This window comes from Coccomyxa subellipsoidea, assembly GCF_000258705.1.
Source record: "Coccomyxa subellipsoidea C-169, whole genome shotgun sequence".
In the NCBI taxonomy this organism is placed as follows: Eukaryota; Viridiplantae; Chlorophyta; class Trebouxiophyceae; family Coccomyxaceae; genus Coccomyxa; species Coccomyxa subellipsoidea.
In genome coordinates this window covers 667,044-687,750 of record NW_005178026.1, presented here as the reverse complement: position 1 = coordinate 687,750, position 20,707 = coordinate 667,044, and the positions used below count along the sequence as shown (strand labels likewise).

The 20,707-nt window shown below is 53.7% G+C and overlaps 3 protein-coding genes across 3 annotated transcripts; 2 read left to right on the top strand and 1 right to left on the bottom strand.

The window, feature by feature from the left end:
- Nucleotides 1–352: 352 nt before the first annotated feature.
- Nucleotides 353–2,880, top strand: COCSUDRAFT_19154 (20S proteasome alpha subunit D; the record flags this gene model as incomplete). Its single annotated transcript, XM_005644417.1, has 6 exons — nt 353–405; nt 574–656; nt 866–1,044; nt 1,430–1,621; nt 2,086–2,221; nt 2,777–2,880. 6 exons carry the CDS (start codon nt 353–355, stop codon nt 2,878–2,880), a joined length of 747 nt encoding a protein of 248 aa, XP_005644474.1.
- A 943-nt stretch (nt 2,881–3,823) lies between these two features.
- On the bottom strand, nt 3,824–7,220 carry COCSUDRAFT_54502 (hypothetical protein; the record flags this gene model as incomplete). The annotated part of the gene is made up of 6 exons (XM_005644416.1): nt 3,824–4,199; nt 4,598–4,758; nt 5,202–5,352; nt 5,729–5,847; nt 6,142–6,392; nt 7,001–7,220. The coding sequence occupies 6 exons, from the start codon at nt 7,218–7,220 to the stop codon at nt 4,115–4,117; spliced, it is 987 nt and encodes a 328-aa protein (XP_005644473.1). The 3' UTR covers nt 3,824–4,114.
- A 4,453-nt stretch (nt 7,221–11,673) lies between these two features.
- COCSUDRAFT_67643 (OPT superfamily oligopeptide transporter) lies at nt 11,674–20,476 on the top strand (the record flags this gene model as incomplete). Its single annotated transcript, XM_005644415.1, has 18 exons — nt 11,674–11,948; nt 12,163–12,301; nt 12,555–12,684; nt 13,002–13,165; nt 13,509–13,640; nt 13,903–14,013; nt 14,317–14,440; nt 14,913–15,106; nt 15,324–15,378; nt 15,573–15,744; nt 16,172–16,274; nt 16,655–16,825; nt 17,320–17,466; nt 17,795–17,920; nt 18,267–18,326; nt 18,851–19,000; nt 19,861–19,938; nt 20,354–20,476. Exons 1-18 carry the CDS (start codon nt 11,806–11,808, stop codon nt 20,474–20,476), a joined length of 2,322 nt encoding a protein of 773 aa, XP_005644472.1. The 5' UTR covers nt 11,674–11,805.
- Nucleotides 20,477–20,707: the final 231 nt, after the last annotated feature.

Here is a 20,707-nt window from a genome sequence, read left to right as displayed (position 1 = left end):
GCTGAGTAAAGGCAGTCTACTGAGAAGAAAAACTTACATGCGTCCTGCGTAAAATATGCAGCAACGTGCCACAAGACGCTCAATACATGGTAGCCCAATCCGTCCTTACTAGTCCACTCGAAACTCTTGCAGCATCCAACGATGGTGCTGCCTTGTGTCCAGCAAATTTCATGCTGCATCATATGCATGGAGCAGGGTGTTGCCAATCTTGGTCCTGTTAGCGAAGACTTCCAAGTTGGTGCCAGCAGCACTCAACAGACCTTGTTGGAAATCTCTACAATCTTACGTATATGTCCATTGATTGCTCTCGAGAGGCAAGTCATATACGCAGGAGACCGAGCTTTGATTAAACATGGGATCCAGATATGACAGAGCCATCACAGTCTTCTCTCCTGACGGGCACTTGTGCGTTGCTTGATGCCTTGTCATACATCCACATTATAAGAACTTATCACCCTGCCGCTGTGTCATCGACGCTTGTATTATGAAAAGAGGAATGCCTCTTGATGAGTGAACTCTTGTCCCATAGAAATGCTTTTCAATGCTGCATTACGCGTGCTTTGCTTGATGCAGATTTCAAGTGGAATATGCACAAGAGGCAGTCAAGCGAGGCGTATGTGCTGTGGGAGTAAGAGGGACCGATACGGTTGTCCTAGGTGAGTGGTGATCGAGTTTTGTCACCTCCGCCATATCATTCTGACCTTTGAAGCGCTGTGTAGAGACCTCAAAGGAGGTATTATCAGCATGTGAATGATAACAGGATTCAATGCCTGGCCTCTTGTACCTGCCTCGGCTGCAAAGCTCCTGCACTTTGGGGAGAGCATCTAGACCCACCTCTGCTAAGGGTGAGGTCACGTGTCATCAGGTGTGGAGAAGGTGTCCACAGCCAAGCTGCAGGATCCAAGGACAGTGCGGAAAATTATGAAGATAGACGAGCACATCTGCCTGGCCTTTGCGGGCCTCACGGCAGATGCTCGAGTACTGGTCAACAGGGCGCGCACAGAGGCGCAGTCGTACCGCCTCACCTTTGACGAGTCACCCTCGGTGAGCACCATCTAGCTGCTGCTGCTTGTGTCATTCAAAGCCATCGTGGTGGTCAGGGGCCATCAACTACGGAGGCAGCAAATTATGTCCTGAGAGTGCATGATCAGACAGCTAGCTTAGCAACACACTTCTTTGGCAGAGTGTGTGGAAGAAAGGACGGCGTGGAAGTCTATGCCATGTGGTTGTGTCTGGACATGACTGTGGGTTGTCACAAACCTCTGCAGACTGCATGCCGCATGGATGCATGCCCCAAGCTGAGAGTTCAGGAGAAGCTTCTTTTGCAGGGAGGATTCATGGTGGGGCGTGTGGGATCACTCTACTGGCAGATAGCTCGTTCCTTGGCATGATCCGGTCCTGATTGTGGGTGTGCCATACGTGTCGCCAGGTGGATTACCTGACGCGTTGGATCGCCAACATCCAGCAGAAATACACGCAGAGCGGCGGCATGCGGCCCTTCGGCATCTCCACGCTCGTCGTGGGATTCGACAGCGAGGGCAAGCCTGCTCTCTACCAGACAGACCCCTCCGGCACTCACTCTGCGTGGAAAGCCGCCGCCATCGGCCGCAATTCCAAGACGGTGCGCCCCGCTCTTTTACTTCCTTGCTTTTGCCTTAATGTGCGCCCCTGGGTTCAGCCGCGCCCGGCAATGGCCTTCTTGTTCTTGTGGAGCTCGCTACCACTGTGTGGCGCTTGCCAAATGCTCCTCGCAATTGGCTGCAAATCCATGACGGTGTGCTTTCAGAATTTCGCCGTGTAGTCCGGCTGTGTCCCCCATCAAGGGCCCTCCTTCCTCGCACACTGCATTCACTACGGGTAATCTCTGGTCATCTGGACGCCCTTTGCCTGCCTGCATCCAAGTCCCACTGACTCACTGGTCCAGGCTGGTCTCCCTGACCTGTCATGTCCAGTCGCACATGGACACTTTCTGGATGGGAGGCAGTGGGAAGCTTTTCAGGCACTTGATGATATGAAAATCCATGGTGTGAAGTAGCAGCCAGAGAAGTCCAAGAAGTGTTGGATCTGAGGTTCTTTCTGGCGCAGGTGCGGGAGTACCTGGAGAAGAACTACAAGGAGACAGCGGGCGGCGATACGGTGGCGCTGGCTGTGCGCGCGCTCATGGAAGTGGTGGAAGCTGGCAGCAAGAACCTGGAGGTGGCCATCATGGAGAAGGACACCGGTGCGCACCTGCCGGCACCTGGCTGCCATCACCTGTCATGTTGACTGACGCCTGGTCCAATGAATGCACCTCTGCTTGGCGTTCACCATGCGACGCAAATGCCAGCAGCATCTGATCCTGTCACTGCACCTTTGTGCCAAACATGCTTAGGGCACCTGCAAGCCCCTTTCCAGCGGTGGCAAGAGCAGCCCATGCCATCAGCTTGATGCTGTTACAGCATGGCTGTATGAGCGCACTGCTGGCACTGTGGGGGCCACATGACTGCAGCACTGATCCAGTTGCAGCAGTAATCATGGCCTGTTTTGGCAGATGCCGCCCGCCACCTGTGTTGTTGACCGAAACCTGGTGTGACTCGTAGAGACGCGCCTGAGCTTGCGCCTATTCATGCACTGCCTGCAATGCCACAAGACTGATGGAATGAGATTTTTGCATTCTTACTGCTGACAGGACAAGTTGCTTGATCAATTGGAATTTCATATGGAGGAACCTGCTGCAGCTGTGCAACGAAGTGGATCATGGGCGTTTGGATGAATTTGTGCTTGCGGTGTCATGCAGGGCTGCGGTTGCTGAGCGATGCTGAGCTGGATGCTGTGGTCGCGACCATCGAGGCAGAGAAGGCGGCAGCAGAGGCCGCGAGGAGAGGACCGTCCACATCATAGCTTTGGATAATTTAGGGCGGATTTTCGTAATGTGCACCAGGACTGGCTTGTCTGTGCAGCTTGAGCTTGGACATCAGATGCTTGAAGCCCGGCCTAAGTATGGTGCATGCTCATTTTCGGTGTCCTGGTAACTTCCATCAAAACCGCAGCGCGTGCAAAAGTAGTTACAGCTGTAGGCCTGCCCAGCGGACATCAGTTGCAGTAGTCCGCAGCAAGCTTTTGTAATGTCTCCTCCACTGGCGTGCTTTTTGTCTTGGCTTGGCTTGGCCTGGACTGCATGCATGCATGGCTAGCCTGAATCTTCGATGCTTAGAATTCCAGTGGTCAATCATATGATATTATATGCACGATGCATCAATGCACATCGATGCATGCACGCACATGTGTCACACGGTATCCGATACCGTGTCGAGTCGATACATGATATCACATGCTGAAGCTTCCGGTCATGATCGATTGGGTCCAAGCTGTTTAACATCAAAATGCGGTTTTGCAGGCACCAGGAAGAGCCAATTGTAATGCAAATTAGAAATGGGGAGATGTCCATGAGGAATCCTAAAGGAGTGTCAAACCCTGGGTGCCAGTAGAATGGCGGAATGTTCATTGACAGCGTGGCATTACAGCGTGGCGTTACATCAGGTCCCATCAGGCATCACATTCAACACATCACTTGGTGTACACATTTGAAAATTGTTTGGCTCGGGTTTTGAACTCCGGTTACGGTGATGGTTGCAGCTAAATTTCGTTGATGGACAATTCGCCGGCGCTCGGAGTGCCGCACTCCTTGCAGCAGTCATAGCACAGAGGGGCCAGATAGTCTGGCATGTAGGTTGGTGCAATCTGCACGCTCTTATACTTCCGAGAAAGCTTTTCAGAATATATATAGGGCCCCGCAGCGGGTGTGGCAGCGGGTAACGGTGCGGTGATGTGCATGCATTGTGCGTTTGGAAATTATTATACTTATTCAGCCGGGTGCACCAACTAGAATGGTCTACAGCAAGCATTGTAATTAGTTATGAGGTATCCTCCTGGATCCACTGCTGGAGTGAATTTTTGTCTTCAACATGGCCACGGCTGCAGTTGATGCATCTGCAGCTTCATGCATCAGCTGTTAATGTACAGGAACGTTCATCAACAGTGCATTCGACCAACTCCTCAGTGCTTCTACCATAAACCCAGCTGCCAGTTGAACACAGCCTGAGGCAGCCACTTCATTCAGTAGTGAACGTAAGCTCTATGACTTGCCAGCCAGCCAGTGGCTCTGCAGAAATTCATCCAAGAGCAGGTCCGCGCAGGAGCCGCATGTGAGGGCTCGCTTCCTGGTGAGGCAGCACATGCAAAGTTCAGCAAGTTACTTCTGAGGATGTGAAAGGCATATTAGCACAGGCTGGCAGCTACAATGATTGCATGCAAATGACACATGCGATGCAGTTGCACCTACAGGTTCTCTGACAGAGATTCACAGAGGATCAGAAGACGCCATTGAAGGCTTCAAGCCATGTGCGCAAAGAAAAGGATGATCAAGAAATGTTCCTGCTCTCAGGAAGAGTGCTGGCCACAGCATTGCCACAGGCTTGTCTGAGCAAGACCTTCCAGCAAATTCAAATGCTCAATTGCCGCTCCATGATCATTGACGGTGGGATCGGCAACTCAGCTGCCGCCACCAGAGAGGTTCATTATCACCCGGAAGCTAAGGAGAAGCAGCAGGAAGCTTCACCTGAAGCTGCGCAGCGCCTTCTTCTGGTCTGGCGAAGAAGGGAATGTCTTGAGCTGCAGCAGAGTGTCGGCCAGGTAATGCACCCAGAGGCAGTTGGTGGCTGGGTGGAATGCTGCCCATTCACCCTTTGTCGCTTTCTTCATCCGCCTGTACGTGTCCGCCTGCGTCGCTCCACCCATGCTGTTTTTGCATTCTCCCTCTCAACATGCCAAGGACTCGCGATTTGCAAGACAGCCAGGTGCACCCTTTTCTCAGGGGATTCCCTCCCGTCGACAAGTGTGGGATTCCACCACCGAACGCACTCCAAAGAGCGCTCTGTCAAGGTGCCCAGATCTGTCTAGCACAATGCAGCCCTCTGTATCTGGCGTGTCTTATTTGGCTTCAATGCTGTCCGACTCTGCAGAGGCAGCATTGCAAACGGATTCCCGAGCTTGCAGATGAATTTAACATGCACCAACCCTCAAAGTAATGCGGCCTGAAGGATCGGAAAGGCCCTGTATGTGACGTCCATGACTCCCATGGGCCAGATCAGGCCGGGAAGACCAGGGCATAAGGGTGACTTAATCACCATCGAAGGGTGACTCAAGTGTGACTGAGCGCTGACCTGGCAGTCGCCGCGCGGCCCCTGGAAGAGCTCGGGGTCGGCGGCCAGGTCGCAGAACGCGCCCGCGCCGTCCGCCGTGCGCAGCCGGGACAGAGTGAAGTCGATAAGCGTCACCTCTACTCCCGCCGTGCTCGCCTCAACATCCACGCCCCTGCCAGAGACGAACATTCTCTCTGTCTATCTCTATGCCTGCAGAAGGAAGCACAATGCTTTGCTGCGGCTGGGGCGCGCTGAAGCCACTCGCCGTGCAGGAGCATCCCACTGATTTGGGCACAGCAATACAGCAGATTCCTGTGAGCTGTGCTTCCTGGGAGACCAATGGAACGCAAGTAAACTTGCGCCGCAAATTGGGATGCCCACCCCGGGCGGGCGGCAGTACTGCCCCTCTTTGCCTGCATGCCTGACCTACCGGGAGGCTTCAAGTCTAGCAGATTAAGCTGTGCCTGAGGCTGCAGAAGATTGCGCATGGAGGAGGAACCGTAATTAGAGGGTTATTGACCCAGGGGTCAAGGACATGGTGCACGCACCGCAGGCGCGCGGATGTGCGCTGGCCAACGGGAACGCGGCGGATCAGCAAGTTGCCCCAGTGCAGATCACGGTGCTCAAACTCGACCGCCTCCTCACCCACGGCAAGCGCCAGCACCGCCTGCAGCAGCAGATTGAAATTTGAGATGGAACTCCGAAAACAGAACTCCATCATGATTGCTGGGGCATGATCAAGAAGCCTGAACCAGGCTGTGGCCAAAGGGCGTGCCTGGGTAGAGCCCTGCCGCGCGTGCAGCAGACAGAAGTCACGCAGATTTGACATGCCCTTGTTCTAATCCAGATCTGCTGGTTGGATACCTGAAAGCCATTGACACCAATGCTGTACATTTTGCCTAAATCCGGGGGTCCAGCGGTATCTATTCAGGAAGGCCAGGGGTGTATGAGGCATGCAAACCTGCAGCAGGATGCTGCGCGCCTCTTCGAAGCCGTGCACCTCAAAGTGCTCCAGGTCAGCACCACCGTTCGCGACCACAAACACGACGTACATCTGGTCCGCGCCAAATTTCGCGACCGGGTCATTCTCGGACCCGTGCTTCGCGTCCCACGCGCGCCACTCGCGCACGAGCGGCTTCGCGTAACGGCCTCGGCAGACTCCGACGCCAAACGTGCGCACAAAGGCGGCCGTGGAATTTTGTGCGGTGACACCTGTCAGGGTCGCATGCTTGCTGCATTCAGTTCCAAGCTGCTGGGAGGTATGTATGAGGTTGGCAGGAATGCATGCGCCTGGCAGCTGCAGCTGCACTCCCAGCGGGCAATCCCAAACATCCCTGGCATCATGCAGTATATTCACTGCACAAAGTAGGATTCAAAGGGTAGGGAACAGCCCGCAAGATTCTTCCTCCACTGCTGAGGCTGCCTGGGTGAGCATCATTGCTTCAAGTCCACAGCAAAGCTGAACTGACACAAATCCCTTTACCATCACAAGACCAGTGGTGACCTGAATCCCTCTTGGCAGCTTGGCGCAATTGCTGCATGAAGTGCAGTCTAGGTCTCTGCCAAATTGCAGCTGTGAAATTGCGCGCACTGGGCTCAGGGTGCAGCTGCGACAGCGTGAGAGGCGGCGGTCTCAGCCCTCTCACGCTTTCCGCGGCGCAATTTTGCGGCTCGCCGTCGACTACTATATCTCATTTTGATTGCAGAATTCAATGAGGCGCGCGGCCGCGCACCAGGCTTGGGGTGCAGCTGCAAGCCTGTCAGGTTCATTTTTTACTCTTGAGTTGAATAGAGATGAGAAAAGACGTGCGGCTGCGCACCGGGATCGGGGTGCAGCTGCGACAGCGTGAGAGAGACGGCAGCCTCGGCCAGAATTTCTGCCGCGCGTTTCTGCGGCTCGCCGTTGACTAATGCGTCCCCCTCCATGGGCACGATCTTGAGGACAACGCCGTCGGATGCGCGGAATGCCTCGCCGAAGGTCCCTTCCCCGATCTTAGTCACGGCTGCCAGGTCCACGTGGCGCCCAAGCAGCGCCTCCATGCTTGGCAGGGTTTCCTCATCCCCCTGGATTAGAAATACAACTTCATCCCATTTTGATCCAATAGCCATTAGTAATCAATTGGCCTCTAGCTTGGGCAACCATTTGCACTATTTCCTCTGGCCCCTTCAGATGACCTCCAATAAAGGCACCCTGTTTCATCAAAAAGCCAGCGAGATTGCTTGAAGTCGGTTCTGATTCTATTCGTGATGCTCTGCAAATAGTAAATGTTACCATGTGTAGAAACTGGTGGTCAGGGCTGCTGCCAAGGGATATGCACTGAAAGTTCCCCTCAGAGCAGAGATAATCTCATAGTGAGTATTCTTCTGTGGGCTGCCTGTGGAGCAAGACAGCTTCCAGCGGCACCATCTTCACTGGCTCACTGTGTCATACCAGTAGAGGCTGGAAAATGAGCATAGTTGGCCAGTCCTTGTGGACCAAAATGCCAGCACCATGCATGCAGAGCAGCGCACCTCTTGGCCGCACAGCTTCAGCAGCTGCTGCATGGGAGTCAGCTCCTCCGCAGCAGCAGCGCTCATCTCCCCAGCGCCCTGTGCTTCGTCCGCCAGAGTCAGCTGGGCTTCGAGCAGAGCGCCAAGCTCCTCTGCCCCTGGCGTCTCCTCTTCAGGTTCCGCCTCCGCATGCTTGCCTGTTTTGGCTGCAGAATATGAATATACATCAGTCAGTGAATTGACACTCTTTGAGTTGAGCCCGATTAGAGCGGATTCCACGCCTGGCTCTAATTCTCATGGTCAGCGCTGAGCATGACAGCCAAACACTCTGAGATGGATCTGACGACAGGTCGCCCTGCCAGTGGAAACTGCACATATTAGAACAGTAAGACACTGAAGCACAGTTTCCGATGTGCTGCAGAGGGGGGCAATGCCATGCAGTGCAACTTGGCCAGTCTTTGGAGTTCTGGCAATGATTTCCAGGACAATGTGTGCCTCTATTTGGCGGGGCTGGTTTGGCAATAGCAAACGTGCCTGCTTTGGCCGTAGCAACTGCGCCAAATTTGGCTGGAGTGGGTGCGGCTGATTTGGCGGGAGTCGGCGCCGGTAGGGAATCTGGTGTTGCGCTGCCGGCCTCGGGGCTCTCCGCGATGGGCGAGAAGGCTGCAGGGTGCAGACATGTCCTGTCAGTGACTACATTCATGGGCTGTTGTTTAACAGGCATGTCATGCGCAATTTTGGGCACTCGATATCAAGTACTGTTGGGCATGCGTGCAGGATTTGAAGCGGCATGTCATGAAATGCTTGGAATTGTGTAGGATTCTGCATGGCTTGGATTGATGCGCACCTCTGAGCTTGGGAGCTAGGCCTTGTGCTGGCAGCAGAGATGAGCGTGCCTCTGGCCCGGAACTTTCCTCCTGCACATGACAACACGCACATGTCTTACTCTGCAGCAATTCCAATCCCCAACCTTATTAAATATCACATTCCTGCAAGCACACAAGAGCTTGCATGGTGCAAGGTCAGCCATGCGTGCATGTTGCAAGATCATGCATGGTGCAGCAGCGTGAAAGGGCCCCAGGCTATGTGGCGTGGACTTCTGGCGGCGGCTTTTGCAGCATACAGGTGTACACCCTACCCATATCTTTAGCTTCCCGCCGGGTGCCAGCAGGGCAGATAATCAATATGCTGAGGAGTTCTTGCCAACTTGGCTGGCCCACATGTTGCAAATCCTGACGACTCCCAATGCGGTGCCAGGCTAGTCACTTGCATCTTGGTCTTGAGTGCATGCTGCAGGATGCGGGGGCTCGACTTGATGATCGTAGGAACCAGAGACTTCAGGTATGAGATTCACACCTGCGGCTGCGAGGAGGGCCCGTCTGGCGCGTCGTCCCGGCCGCCGATGCCGAGCCGGCCAAGCGCGTCGGAGAGGCCCAGCGACATGCGCGCCAGGCCGCTGCTCAGGCTGAAGCGGCTCGAAAGCTGCTCCAGGATCGACGAGCGCCGGCCTGCGCCAGCCGCCGCGCCCGCATTTTGCCTGCAGCAGAAGTTGCACTCATCAACATCTCACAAAGGTATGGCTGCGTGCTGCAGAGGCCGAGCCAGGACTGTGTCATGCATGCCTGGTAAGCATGGCATAGATCTATTAGGGTGCAGGCTTAAAAGTCAGCTGAGATGTTATGGTCAGAGGAACTAGAAAGATCTGTGGGACACCGGCCTGCGCTGGGAGACAGTAGTTTTGCAAGCAACGGCCGTCCCCATCTTGATAAACATTGTCTGAAGTGGCAAATGCATGAAATTCTTGCCTGTCCGGGGGCAGCAGGCTGGAAAGCAGCTGCGGCCCGGCGATGCTCTTGCGCGCGTGGGCGAGGCTGGGCCGGGCGCTGAAGCGGCGGGAGCGGCTGCCGCGGCTGTCCCGGCCCCAGGCCGCAGCGTGCGGCTCCATCGGGATCTGGATGGACTCCACATATGGCCCTGCAGGACAGCAGCACATAATGACCAATCTGGTGTCACTGATTTGTGACCAACAGGCCCCCATGTGCCGTGTCCGCATGAACCGTTCGGACTAGCCGTTGTTGAAGGGCAGATGCTCAAGTGCTCTCACGGTCAGAAATGTGGTACTGGGCTTTTAGCAGAGTGTCGTTAACCAGAAAGATGACCACAGATGGAGGCAGTCCATAACTTTATGAATGCCAGGGGCGCTGCACACAGCGCATGGTAGGCTAAGTGGCTGTGTTCCTTCACAGCTCTGTATCTGTGTCAAACAAACAAAGATGATGCACACCTTCTTCATGCGCATCTTCTGCATCACTGCCTCCCTCCTCTGCATCTGCAGAAGTTGCTGCCTGCACCTCATTTACTGCCCTGTCAAGGGCGCTTGCTCCAGGCTGAGCGCTGCTGTCACTGTCTTGGGAGGGGACGCCCTCTGCGGGCTCTGGCAGGTCTGCCAGCCATTGACTGGTCCTCTCCGCTGCCACCTCAGTGGCCGGGTCTGCAGCGGCGATGTCATCCTGCACCGGTGACTCGTCTCCGGCGGCAATGCCTGCCTGCGCATCGGGAGTGTCAACGCCCCTGCGCGCCTGCTCCGGCGCCGGCTGCGGCGTCTCCACTGCAAGCTCAAAGTCATCCACCTGCACGAGGCACAGGGAACAAGATTACACAATATCTTTCTGATCACTATGGTAATGTGCTCTGGTTAATAATGACCAGAGGAAGACACACAAGAGTTCGATGAGCGGTCCCCTCAGTCTCCTCATGTTTTCTGCTTGCGTCGCATGTAGATTACCCAAGATTCTTTTTCTCAAAGATACACGAGGAGTGCCAAGGAAAATTTGAGGGTGGTTTTTTCCCAAAGACGTGTTACAGAGCTTCTTGGGAGCACTGGTGAGAATGCAGTGGTTGTGCATATATCAGTCGTGAATAAGCTAGCATTGCATTTAAACAGCATGCATGCAGTCAAATGAACATGGATTTCAATGTTCCCTGTAGCTGATGGCCAGAAGCCAGACAACCGTGAGAGCCGACCGACTTACCTCCGCATAGTAGGCCCGCATCTGTGTCATGTACGTGGTCAGTGCGGCGCCCTCTTTGCCCTTCTGTGCGGCCGCTACTTTCCGGGGATATGCACGGCCCCCCTTCTGAGCATCAAAGTCTGGATCCTGCTCTGCCAGAGCAAATGGTTCTCTGCTGACTTGCTGTGCGCTGCTCACAGACTGCCATGGTGTCTGAGCAGAAAGGAGGGAACGCGGAGTTGCATTTGTGTCAGCTATTTGCGGTGTCAGGAAGTCTGTCAGGCTTGGCGAGGCGCTTGAGCTTGCATCATCGTCTTGCGCTGCATGGTGCTGTGGAGTCCCTGGAACCTCTGACAGGCTGGCCCTCTTATCTTCCTCCTTCTTTGCCTGTCGATGCACAGTACTATGATCATGCACTGCTTGAGGAAGAAGGTAGAGGCTTTATAACACAGGAGGTGCTAGAGCAGCAAGCATACCTTGGCTTTTCTTGTGAACGTGACAACTGGCTTCACATCTGGTTTTGACGAGGCATTGAATTCTTCTTTCGATGTATGTGCTCGTGCTTCTTCTTTTGGTCCAGCTTTGTGACCCTCTGCACTCTGCAGGTTGCTGACATCCCCTAACACCTTTGTCCGTGAAGTCATATTCTTCCCCATAATATTGTCTGACAACCCACTCACTGGTGATTCAGATGATCTATTAACTACTGGCGACGTACAATCTAGCTCTTGCGAAGAGCGAGGTATAAGAAATTCCAGCCATGTCAAAAAGCACCGGCGGACAGGACGTCTTAGATTGCGCCTGTTGCCGATACTTGGCTTGAAGATTCTTCATATAGTATTCGCGAATAGTTTGGTTGATATTTTGGATGTTGCAAAAAGCTGTCTTTGCAACGGTCGAAAACTGACTTCGTGCCCTCACGTGTCAGCAGCATGCACGAGTACATTATGCCATGATAACACTCTCCAAGTCTCCTCTCAGAAGAATTTTCACAAGGCTAGCATACTGTGAAACGTTGGTGATCTTCAGTTTGAGGGCATGCAGCCACTAGCTGAGGGCTGCAAGAATGTGCCCTCGCTTATCATGACCAGATCGTGTGCAACTGGCCACTAGTTGTTAACAGAATGGACAGTCCTTTCCAACACGTCGTTGAAAACGAGGCACACAATGCTGCGAATGGTCACGAGGCTCAAGGTTCACGCAGCCACGATCGTGTCCACTCTTATGGAGCACCAACGGAAGTCACCATCGAGGCCCTGCATGAGGGGTACGACAGCTTAATCGCGAATATTAAAATCGTCTTGTTATTCAGATAGCAATTTTATAGTCTCTGCCAAGCGTATAAATATAGCAGCGTGGTGTACTGTGACGAGGGGCGCCTTCCAGGGCATGCAAGATTCCGAACAGGATGGCCCAGCAATGCGTGAAAAGCCAAGACGTTGGTGATCCTTTCCATGAATTACCCTCATGATTTCCTGCAGATCCTTTGCAATGAGAGAGGACGAGCCGCAGCTTACGTTCAGGGCAGTGGGGACAGGATTGGTAGTGGGCAGCCTGCTCTGCTGCAGCAACACCTACTTTGGCCTGCAGACCGGCTGGGTCACCATGGGCAGTCTTCAGGTAACGTATACTGGTCAACCCCTGCACCAAATCTGCCATCCAGATTGATGCCCCCTCACCCGATGCTTTGCTCAACTGCTTGCATCTCCAAAGCTCTTCCTTACTACTTACTTGCCCCAGCTTCTCATGGAGATGCTGTTCTCTGATGCCTGATGCGATCCAGCAGCTCGCCCGTTGAGATGGCTTTTTTCACTCTGATTGAAGTGCCGTATTTGCCCCCGGCATATTTTACCAGATGTCATGTGCGCTGCAGTCGGCTGTCCTGGGCTTTGGGATCTTCCGGGTGCTGGAGAGGTACGGTATCACCTCTGGCCTGAGCGTGGCTGAGAATGTCATCCTCCAGACGACCTCAGTCGCCACTGCCACCATGCCCCTCGCAGCAGGCAAGCCCTTTTACTTTATCCTTCATGTCCGTCTTGCCGCGCCAGTGGACTCGCATGTGTTGATCCTCTCCATACGTATTGTGTGGTTGGAGCCATGCATGAGTCAAACGGGGGAAGGGACTTACACAAATGTGGCTGATAGGTCACAGCGCCATGGCAAGGGTTGCAGACCCAGGGGGTCCTGCATCTGTTTGCACATATTGCTGCACTAAGTATCCCCCTGGCAGGCCTGTGCTGTTAGTCACCTCTATGTTAATGTTCTGCAGCGCTGACGCAAGGCCCTGTGCGCGGGTAATTATAATGGATGCCCTGCACAGGGTTGGTGGGAATTATACCAGCGCTCGGTATGATGACCCCGCGGCAGAACCCGCCATTGGGACCGATCGTGCTGTCGCCTGGGCAGCTGCTGCTGTGGTCCCTGGGACTCGCCTTCTTTGGAGTATTTATCGCTGTCCCCCTGCGCACACAAACCATCATCAAGGTGTGGCTGCTGCCAATGGCAGCCTGCCATGCGCAAGCTTGAAAATACCGGCGTTATTTTAGCGATCTTGTTGTCCCTGAACAAGAGGATCCGGCAGCGGCAGCGTGGCCGATCCATCTCAAATCGAGTGTTTCGATTGTTTTTTTGCTGTTTCAACCAAATTTTTCTACAAACATCCGCTTTCTGCACCTGGCATGCCGACATGAGACCACGCCAGCATGCATGCATCATGCTGGCGCATGTTTGTCGGGGCACAAGGTGTTCTTTTGTGCAAGGCTTGGAGATGCAACCACTGAGAAAGCATCATCTGGATGTTCTCTGATGCAATTAACGCTCTATTCAGGAGAAGCTCAGGTTTCCATCAGGAACAGCGACTGCGAAGGTGATCCGGATGCTGCATGGCGGACCAACTTTGGCAGACGATCTGGATGGCCCTGTCGACAGCAGACGGGAGCTGCCTCCAGTGCTGGAGGAGGTGTGTAACACAGATTTACAACCTCTCCCATTCATGACCAGCACGCCCGCACTTGCGTGCTGACCACAATAGGGGCTTTGCTGAGTGAGCGCATGCGAAATTTGGACCTGCCAACAGTGAATGTGAATGGCCACGGGCACTGAAGCCAAGCAGCCTGTCAGGGACCTTCAGGAGTGTGGTCTTATTACCGTCATTGATTAGTCGACTTATGTGATAATCTTGACTAGAGATGACTGAAGACGAGTGCATGCCTGGGCATCAGGACGGGGAGGATCTAGGGAGTGGAAAGGAGCGGGCTGGAGATGAGGAGCAGGCTCGGGAGGTGCACCACAACAGCCAGAGGAGCCTGAGAAGCAGGGCCAGCATTGACGTGGTGGGTTTTGATCCTGCCCGCACTGCATGCGCATCTTGCTTGTTGCCGGTCAAGCACCTGCCATTGAAAGACCAAGTGGCTGAGCTTCGCTGGGCTGGCAACGTCAAGGATCCCCTGTCAGCCTGTTCCTGAGAGGCTGCACATCCTTTGCTGCAGGCGAGAGGCCATCTATGCAGCTAACAACATGGCAACTGCGAGACCTTAGCCCTTTTCAGAGCGCAGGCATGGTTTCTAATTCATAGCTTCATTCAGAAAAATCAATAATATGCCCTCAATAAAATAATCGGGCAATTATGTGCGCAGGAGGAGCGGCAGCCGCTGATTCGGCGATCGTCGGCGCCGGCGCTGTGCCTGTCTGGCGCGGCGAGCCTGGCCCGTGCTGACTCAACCTTCGGCGTGCAGGCGCTGCAGCAACTGGAATCACAGGGTGCGCCCAATGAGCAAGAACATGGCCCAGCTTCTAGAAGAAGCGCGGCAACTGGCAGCCTTTGGGCAACTGCGAATACACTCTGAAAAATTTAAGAAAGCGAGCAAATTCTTGCAAAGGTGAATGAAAGTGCAAGGCAGCAAATGTGTGCATGGCAATGGGAGCCTGCACTGGTCTTTTTTTGTGTGCAAGTCATGCCTTTGGAGTGTCAAGATATCTCGAATGTGAAAGCTCTTTCAAGATGCAATGCTTCCTAGAAGCAGGGCAGCAGCTATGCACCAGGAAGAGACCGGCAGGCAGCAGGTGCCTTTGCAAAGCTTGTTGGGTTGAACAGGCGGATCAGTAGCCTTGCAAAGCAACTGTATGCAATTTCAGATGTTGCGCACAGTGCTGCGTTGCGCTTACGCCCAGCCCTATGTCCCTACAGAACAATTGAAAGAGAGAACAAATCAGAAAAATTCCAAAAATGCAGGCGTGGAGGATGAGGGGGAGTGGGCGCGCGCATGGGCGGCGCTGCTGTGGACCTTCGTGGCAGCTGCCGCGTACACGCTGGCTGCCTCGCAGCTGCCCTGGCTGCGCAGCTTCCCGATACTTTCCTGGGTGGGGCTCCCGGCCGCCACCGCCTGGGGCTGGGAGGTCGCGCCTGCCATGGGCTACATGGGACAGGTGCCTTTTCTCTTTTTACAGCGCAGACGGTCTCTTGCACTTGCATGCAGGTTGATATGTCAGTCGCATTTTGATGTGCGCATCGTCAAATCCAAAACAAGATGTCGGTTGCTGCAGCAAGTTGCATCAAGCTTATGCGCCACAGTTAGAGTGCCCTTTTTGCTGACAGTAATTGGTGGATGGTGAAGATACATATGATTTTCTTTGGCTGTGGCAGGGGATGATCATGGGGCCCAAAACGGCACTGTCCATGTTTGGCGGAGCAGTGCTAGGTGCGAATGCTCTCCATCAAATCTTCCCAGAATGCCATCTGACAACCTTGATTGCCTCGCCTTCATTACTGCCTTGACTTCCTCTCCTGTGGGAATTTCATTGCATGCGTATGCCCAAGCCCTGCTTGCATGCATCTGCAGCAGAATGCAATGACAGATAAGGTGTGGAATGATGTCAGGACCACGGTGTGCAGGGTATGGGATCCTGGGACCCTACGCGCGCGCTCAGGGGTGGGCGCCGGGGGAGATAATGGATTGGAAGAACGGCGCAACTGGGTGGATTCTGTGGGTCTCCCTGGCCATCATGCTTGGGGACAGCCTCACCAGCCTCTCACTCTTAGTCATCACATCCACCAAATGCACCAAGTGCGCTCCTGAGGAGTCCCCAGCTTACATTGCAGAAATCCTCTCATCGACTGCTGTGGCTTGTGATAGCATCATGCGGGGACACTTTGGGGTGTCCTCGCATGAATTTCCTGGGATGAGTTATTATTCCAGTTGTTTCATTTTGCAATCAGGATGCTGAGGATGTCCCCTAAAGACTTATACGACGCTTTTCTTCATCACTAACACATCATGCAAATATCTCCCAGAAGTCCTAGGCACTGCCTTCCGATGTGCCTGCGCCTGCATGGCTGCTATCCTGTTGATGTCATACTTGCCGTGTCTGGGGCCGTGACACTTGTACAAGTACAGTGAAGCATGGACAAGGTCAAATTTCTATCGTCTTCTTCGTTGACCCTGCATGTAGGTAATGTTGACACTGACCGGTTGATTGCGCCATGTGCTGCAGGGGATCGAGCGAGGAGGCTGAGAGGGAACGCGACGGATGCCAGCCCATCCCGACTTCCTGGTGGGTTGGCGGACTGGCGGCATCCACGGTGCTGTGCACAGCGGTGAGCCTGAAGCGCTCCTTACAGCCTGTAACGAGTGAATAATCCAAGGTGTTACACATAGCGGAATGTCTCCTCTCGGATCTTGTAAATGCGAGCGTTGATACTTGGTGGTGCACATACATGTGCGTGGGCAGGCAAGTAGTTATGGCAGCTTTGCTGGGAATGATCCACCAATCAAATTCCTTTCGGCTTTCTAATGTGACGGAAAGTCATATATATCGAAACCTTGTCTCTGCAGACCGATACTATTCTGCTGCACAGGAGATGATCCCACTGCTGGGCCTGTGCCAATTGGTCAGAGAAATTAAGCTTTAAATAGGTCATTCTACAGCCTTCCCAGGTACTTAAACGGCAGGTAAATACAAGTACTATTCTTGCAGGTGATGGTGCCGCTGCTGGGTCTGCGCCTGTACGAGCCGGCGGCGGCGGTGGCGGTAGCACTATTAGTCGCCGTACTCGCGGTGCGCGCGCTCGGCCAGACCGACCTCAACCCGGTCTCGGGCGTTGGCAAACTCTCCCAAGTGGTCTTCGCCCTCATCGCGCCTAAGCAGGTGACTGATCCACCCCCTGGAATCACCCTGATGCCGTAAAGACAATGTGGGGCGGTGAAGCCTTGCATGAGTTGCTTTGCATGCAGTCAATGTGTCTGCGACCAACAAACAAAATGGGCCTCAGAGAAAGGTGAAAGTGCACATTCCTAGCAAAGCAAGGGTCGCAATTAAGGAGACAGAGGGGAGTCGTGTTTTTCTGTGAGGACATGTGGAAAGCTGTGACCCTTAATCTGTGATCGGTGCACGCAAAGGAACACAAAAGGGTTCCTGTCCACTGGCCCCCGTGTTTTGTGCCAGCGCTCAGCAGCATCAGTTTCTGTAGGAGAGACTGCGTTCACACTGATACAAATAAAGAAGTATGGATTAACCGCCGTTGTTCCACCAGTCTTATGCCTTGAGCTGAATGAGGCGGAGCGCCAGACACACGAGCACAACCAACTTGTGTGATTGTCCCATTACAACAAGTGAGTAAGAGGGGGATTATGACTTTGCAGGTGGTGCCAAATCTGGTGGCGGGCGCTATTGCAGAAGCTGGCGCCAACCAGGCGGGAGACATGATGCAGGCATGCCCTCTACCCTTGCTGTCACCAAATGCTTGCAGCACTTCACTCTGGCACAGTGTAAGGGTGGCATTCTTTGCCGTGTGCTTCAGCAATGGCGTCACAAGCATTTGAACCGCCCTGCTCCTTGATCACAATGAAGTGCAATATAAGAGGAAGGCCTTTGGAGCCATCGTTATCTAATTCACATCCCTAGCCCTCCTGCATTGCAAGCGATCCTGCATTGCAAGCGGTGTCAAGTAATGAGGAAGTCAAGCATCACTTTTCGGTGCACCTGACAGGTCAGGAGGCCCATCTCAAATAGGTATTATTTGAAGCATTGCTCCTTCTAGGGACTTCAGGTATTGATGGGGACGAGGCTTCTGTAGATGGGACTGCCGTGAGACTCATTCGAAATTTAACAATGCAGGACTTCAAGACAGCGCACTTGTTGGGAGTCTGCCCGCGCGCGCAGTTTGCAGCGATGCTACTGGGGTCCGCGGTCTCAGCTGGCGTCTCCGTCGCCGCTTACTCACTGTACACCTCAGCGTGGCAGGTGTGCGCCATGCCTGGCGAAGGTCACCCACTGTAATCTGTGTTGGCAGTCCCCTCTTTGTTTTAGTCTTGCTGCAGACGAGAACGACAATTACTTGAACCCGGTATGTGACAAGCTGCATGTAATACCATCGGCAAGTTGTGATCCTTGGGCCACTGTGACTTGAGCTGCAGCTCAGACTCCTGCCAGTCGAGTTTTCTTACTTATTATCATATCTTCTGGATGGGCACCTGGCTCATAAACCCGAACTCCACCATTGCATTCTGTAAAGCCCCCTTTCCTAAACGCCCCATTCCTAAACGCTAAACTAAGTTTTTATATTTGAACTTTACATTTCTGGTGGCAGGTGCCAGGGCCGGATTTTCCCGCGCCCACCGCCGAGATCTGGCTCGACATGGCTGATCTGGTGCGTTCCCTCCCGCCGCCAAAACTGGCTAGCTTGGCTGTTTTCCTAATGAGGCTGCTTGTATGTAGTACTTGCAGCTGGGGAAAGAGCGCCACTTGCCACCTGCAGGCTGCCCTTAGACTTGGTCCGTGGGATCAGTTATTTCTCGTCATTTGATTCTGTCTATCCATCAGCAAGAAATGTAGACCCACATGTCCAATTTCCTGCTACATGATTGGACATGTAGCGGGAAAATACAGACGGTGGTCTGCGATCTTGAATAGGGCTCGTGAAGGGCTCAGAAGCCAGGATTACAACTCACCTAGTAGAATTTGCTTGTTCTAGGAATGCAATACAACAATCAGAAGGAGGCTGCTCTTTCTCTGTCTGCAGGGGTTGAGGGATTTATAGGATACCTTATGCTGGTAGGCAGCGGGTACTAAGACTCGCTAGGACCTGGAATCTGTATCTGTCTGCATGGCTTCAAATTTCTAGTACAATTCTGCTGGTATGATATGGAAGGGTTGTTGCTGGCATTGTGGCAGGTGAATGGCGGGCAGCTGCCGCCACATGTGGTGCCATTCTGCGTGGTAGCTGCCGCGGTGGCAGCGTGCCTCCCGCTCACTGCTTTCTTCCTGCAGCGGGCGCGGTTACGGCTGCAGCTGGAGGGAACACGGCCGCAGAATGTGGCGCAGGTGCGCTGCAATTTTTTCTTTGTCCACCTGTGAACCCTCTGAGCAGCTGGAGGGAACGCAGCCGCAGAACGCGGCACAAGCGAGTGCAATTCCGTTACTCTTTGCAGACTGTGGGCATGTGGCGTGCTTCTTGCGGCTGCCTTGGTTAGTAAAGTGAGCGGGTTAGTGAGTGCTCGCAACTCATGACATGTGATGCCTTGCCTTTAAAGCATGTCTTCAACACCTGTATAGGCCAGGCCTGTGCATATCCTCAACGGAACACATTGTAAGACCTGCCCAATAAAAAAGCCGTAAGCTTTGCTGCCATCTGCTTTGCTGCATTTTCTGGATCAAGCACACCGTTGTGGCTGGTCTAAGCCCTGCACAAATCAGTTTATTTTAGGCTTGCGGGAACGAAATATCTTATCTTTTCAAAGTACGAAAAAGTGCTCGTGGGATCGGTAAATAACTATGTCAGGCCAAAAATCTCGCAGCACACCAGTAGGATGGGCCGAATTTGGTACTGACTAACAAAAATATTAACTTTCGATCGTGCGGGAAATCCCTGCGGAAATCTGTTGAATATCTCGATGTTTCAAAAGTGCGGGGTTTAGACCGGTCACTACGGTAGCCTGGGCCTGGAGCACTGCCACCAGATGCACCAGAACCTTGTTCCGGAATGCTCTGAAGCGTTGCCTGATGCTGGTCAGAATGGATTGCTGCTATTGCGTCTGCGTGCACATGTAGATGAGTAACTTCGTTGATTGCATGCAACGACATGTGCTGAAAAGTCATTATACAACATCGGCATTTTCATAGCTAAACCTACAGACTCCAAGAGAAGCCCAAACAGGTCAGGAGCTAATTCTGGTGTGTGGCAGGATCAGTGGCGGCGGCGCCTGCTGGCAGCTGCAGAGGTGGCTCTACCCTCGGGAGTGGGCGTTGCAGTGGGGCTCTATGTGAGCCCCAAATGGACCATCCCTCGCCTCATTGGATCCATGGCCGAGCAGGCGAGAGACTGCATCCTATTGTGATCGCATCCTTGAAAGACCATTCATTCTGTGTATTTTGGAGAAATTGACAATCTGCTGAGCCACAGGGCCGCCCGTGAGCTTAAGATGCCTGGTCAGAAGAGTGAGACAGTTGTTCCTTTTTTTCTCCAGGGACTAATCTGGCTGAAGCTGTGCAAGATCCCTATCTTTTGATGTGACCCAGCACAGAACTTTCAACGCAGAGAATGTGTACTGTGCCTGAAAGCTAGCAACCGCTTCAAAGCAGGCTTCAGAGCAGCCCAATGCCGCAAGCATGGCATTCAACTCCTTTTTTAGCAGGCGTGAAGTTGATTTCGAATTAGAATTATGCTGCCTGGCGCAGGCATGGCGGTGCACGGACGGCCGGAGCCACAAGCGGATGATGGTGATCGTGGCGAGCGGGCTGGTGCTAGGGGAGGGAACAGCCTCCATCGTTACCGCCTCCCTGCGCGCAGCCTTCGGATGATGACTCGCACCGTGACTCACGCATGACGCATCCTCGCGTTTGGGAGAGGGGACGGCGTCGATCAATGCCGGCTCCCTGCGCGCAGCCTTCGGATGGCTCACTCCGTGACTCACCGTGTGGCTCATCCCACGACGCATCCCAATGCCGGTGGAGGGAACGGCGTTCGCCGTCACCCCCGCTGTGCGCGCAGCCTTCGGGTGATGACTCACCCGTGACTCACCCGATGACTCA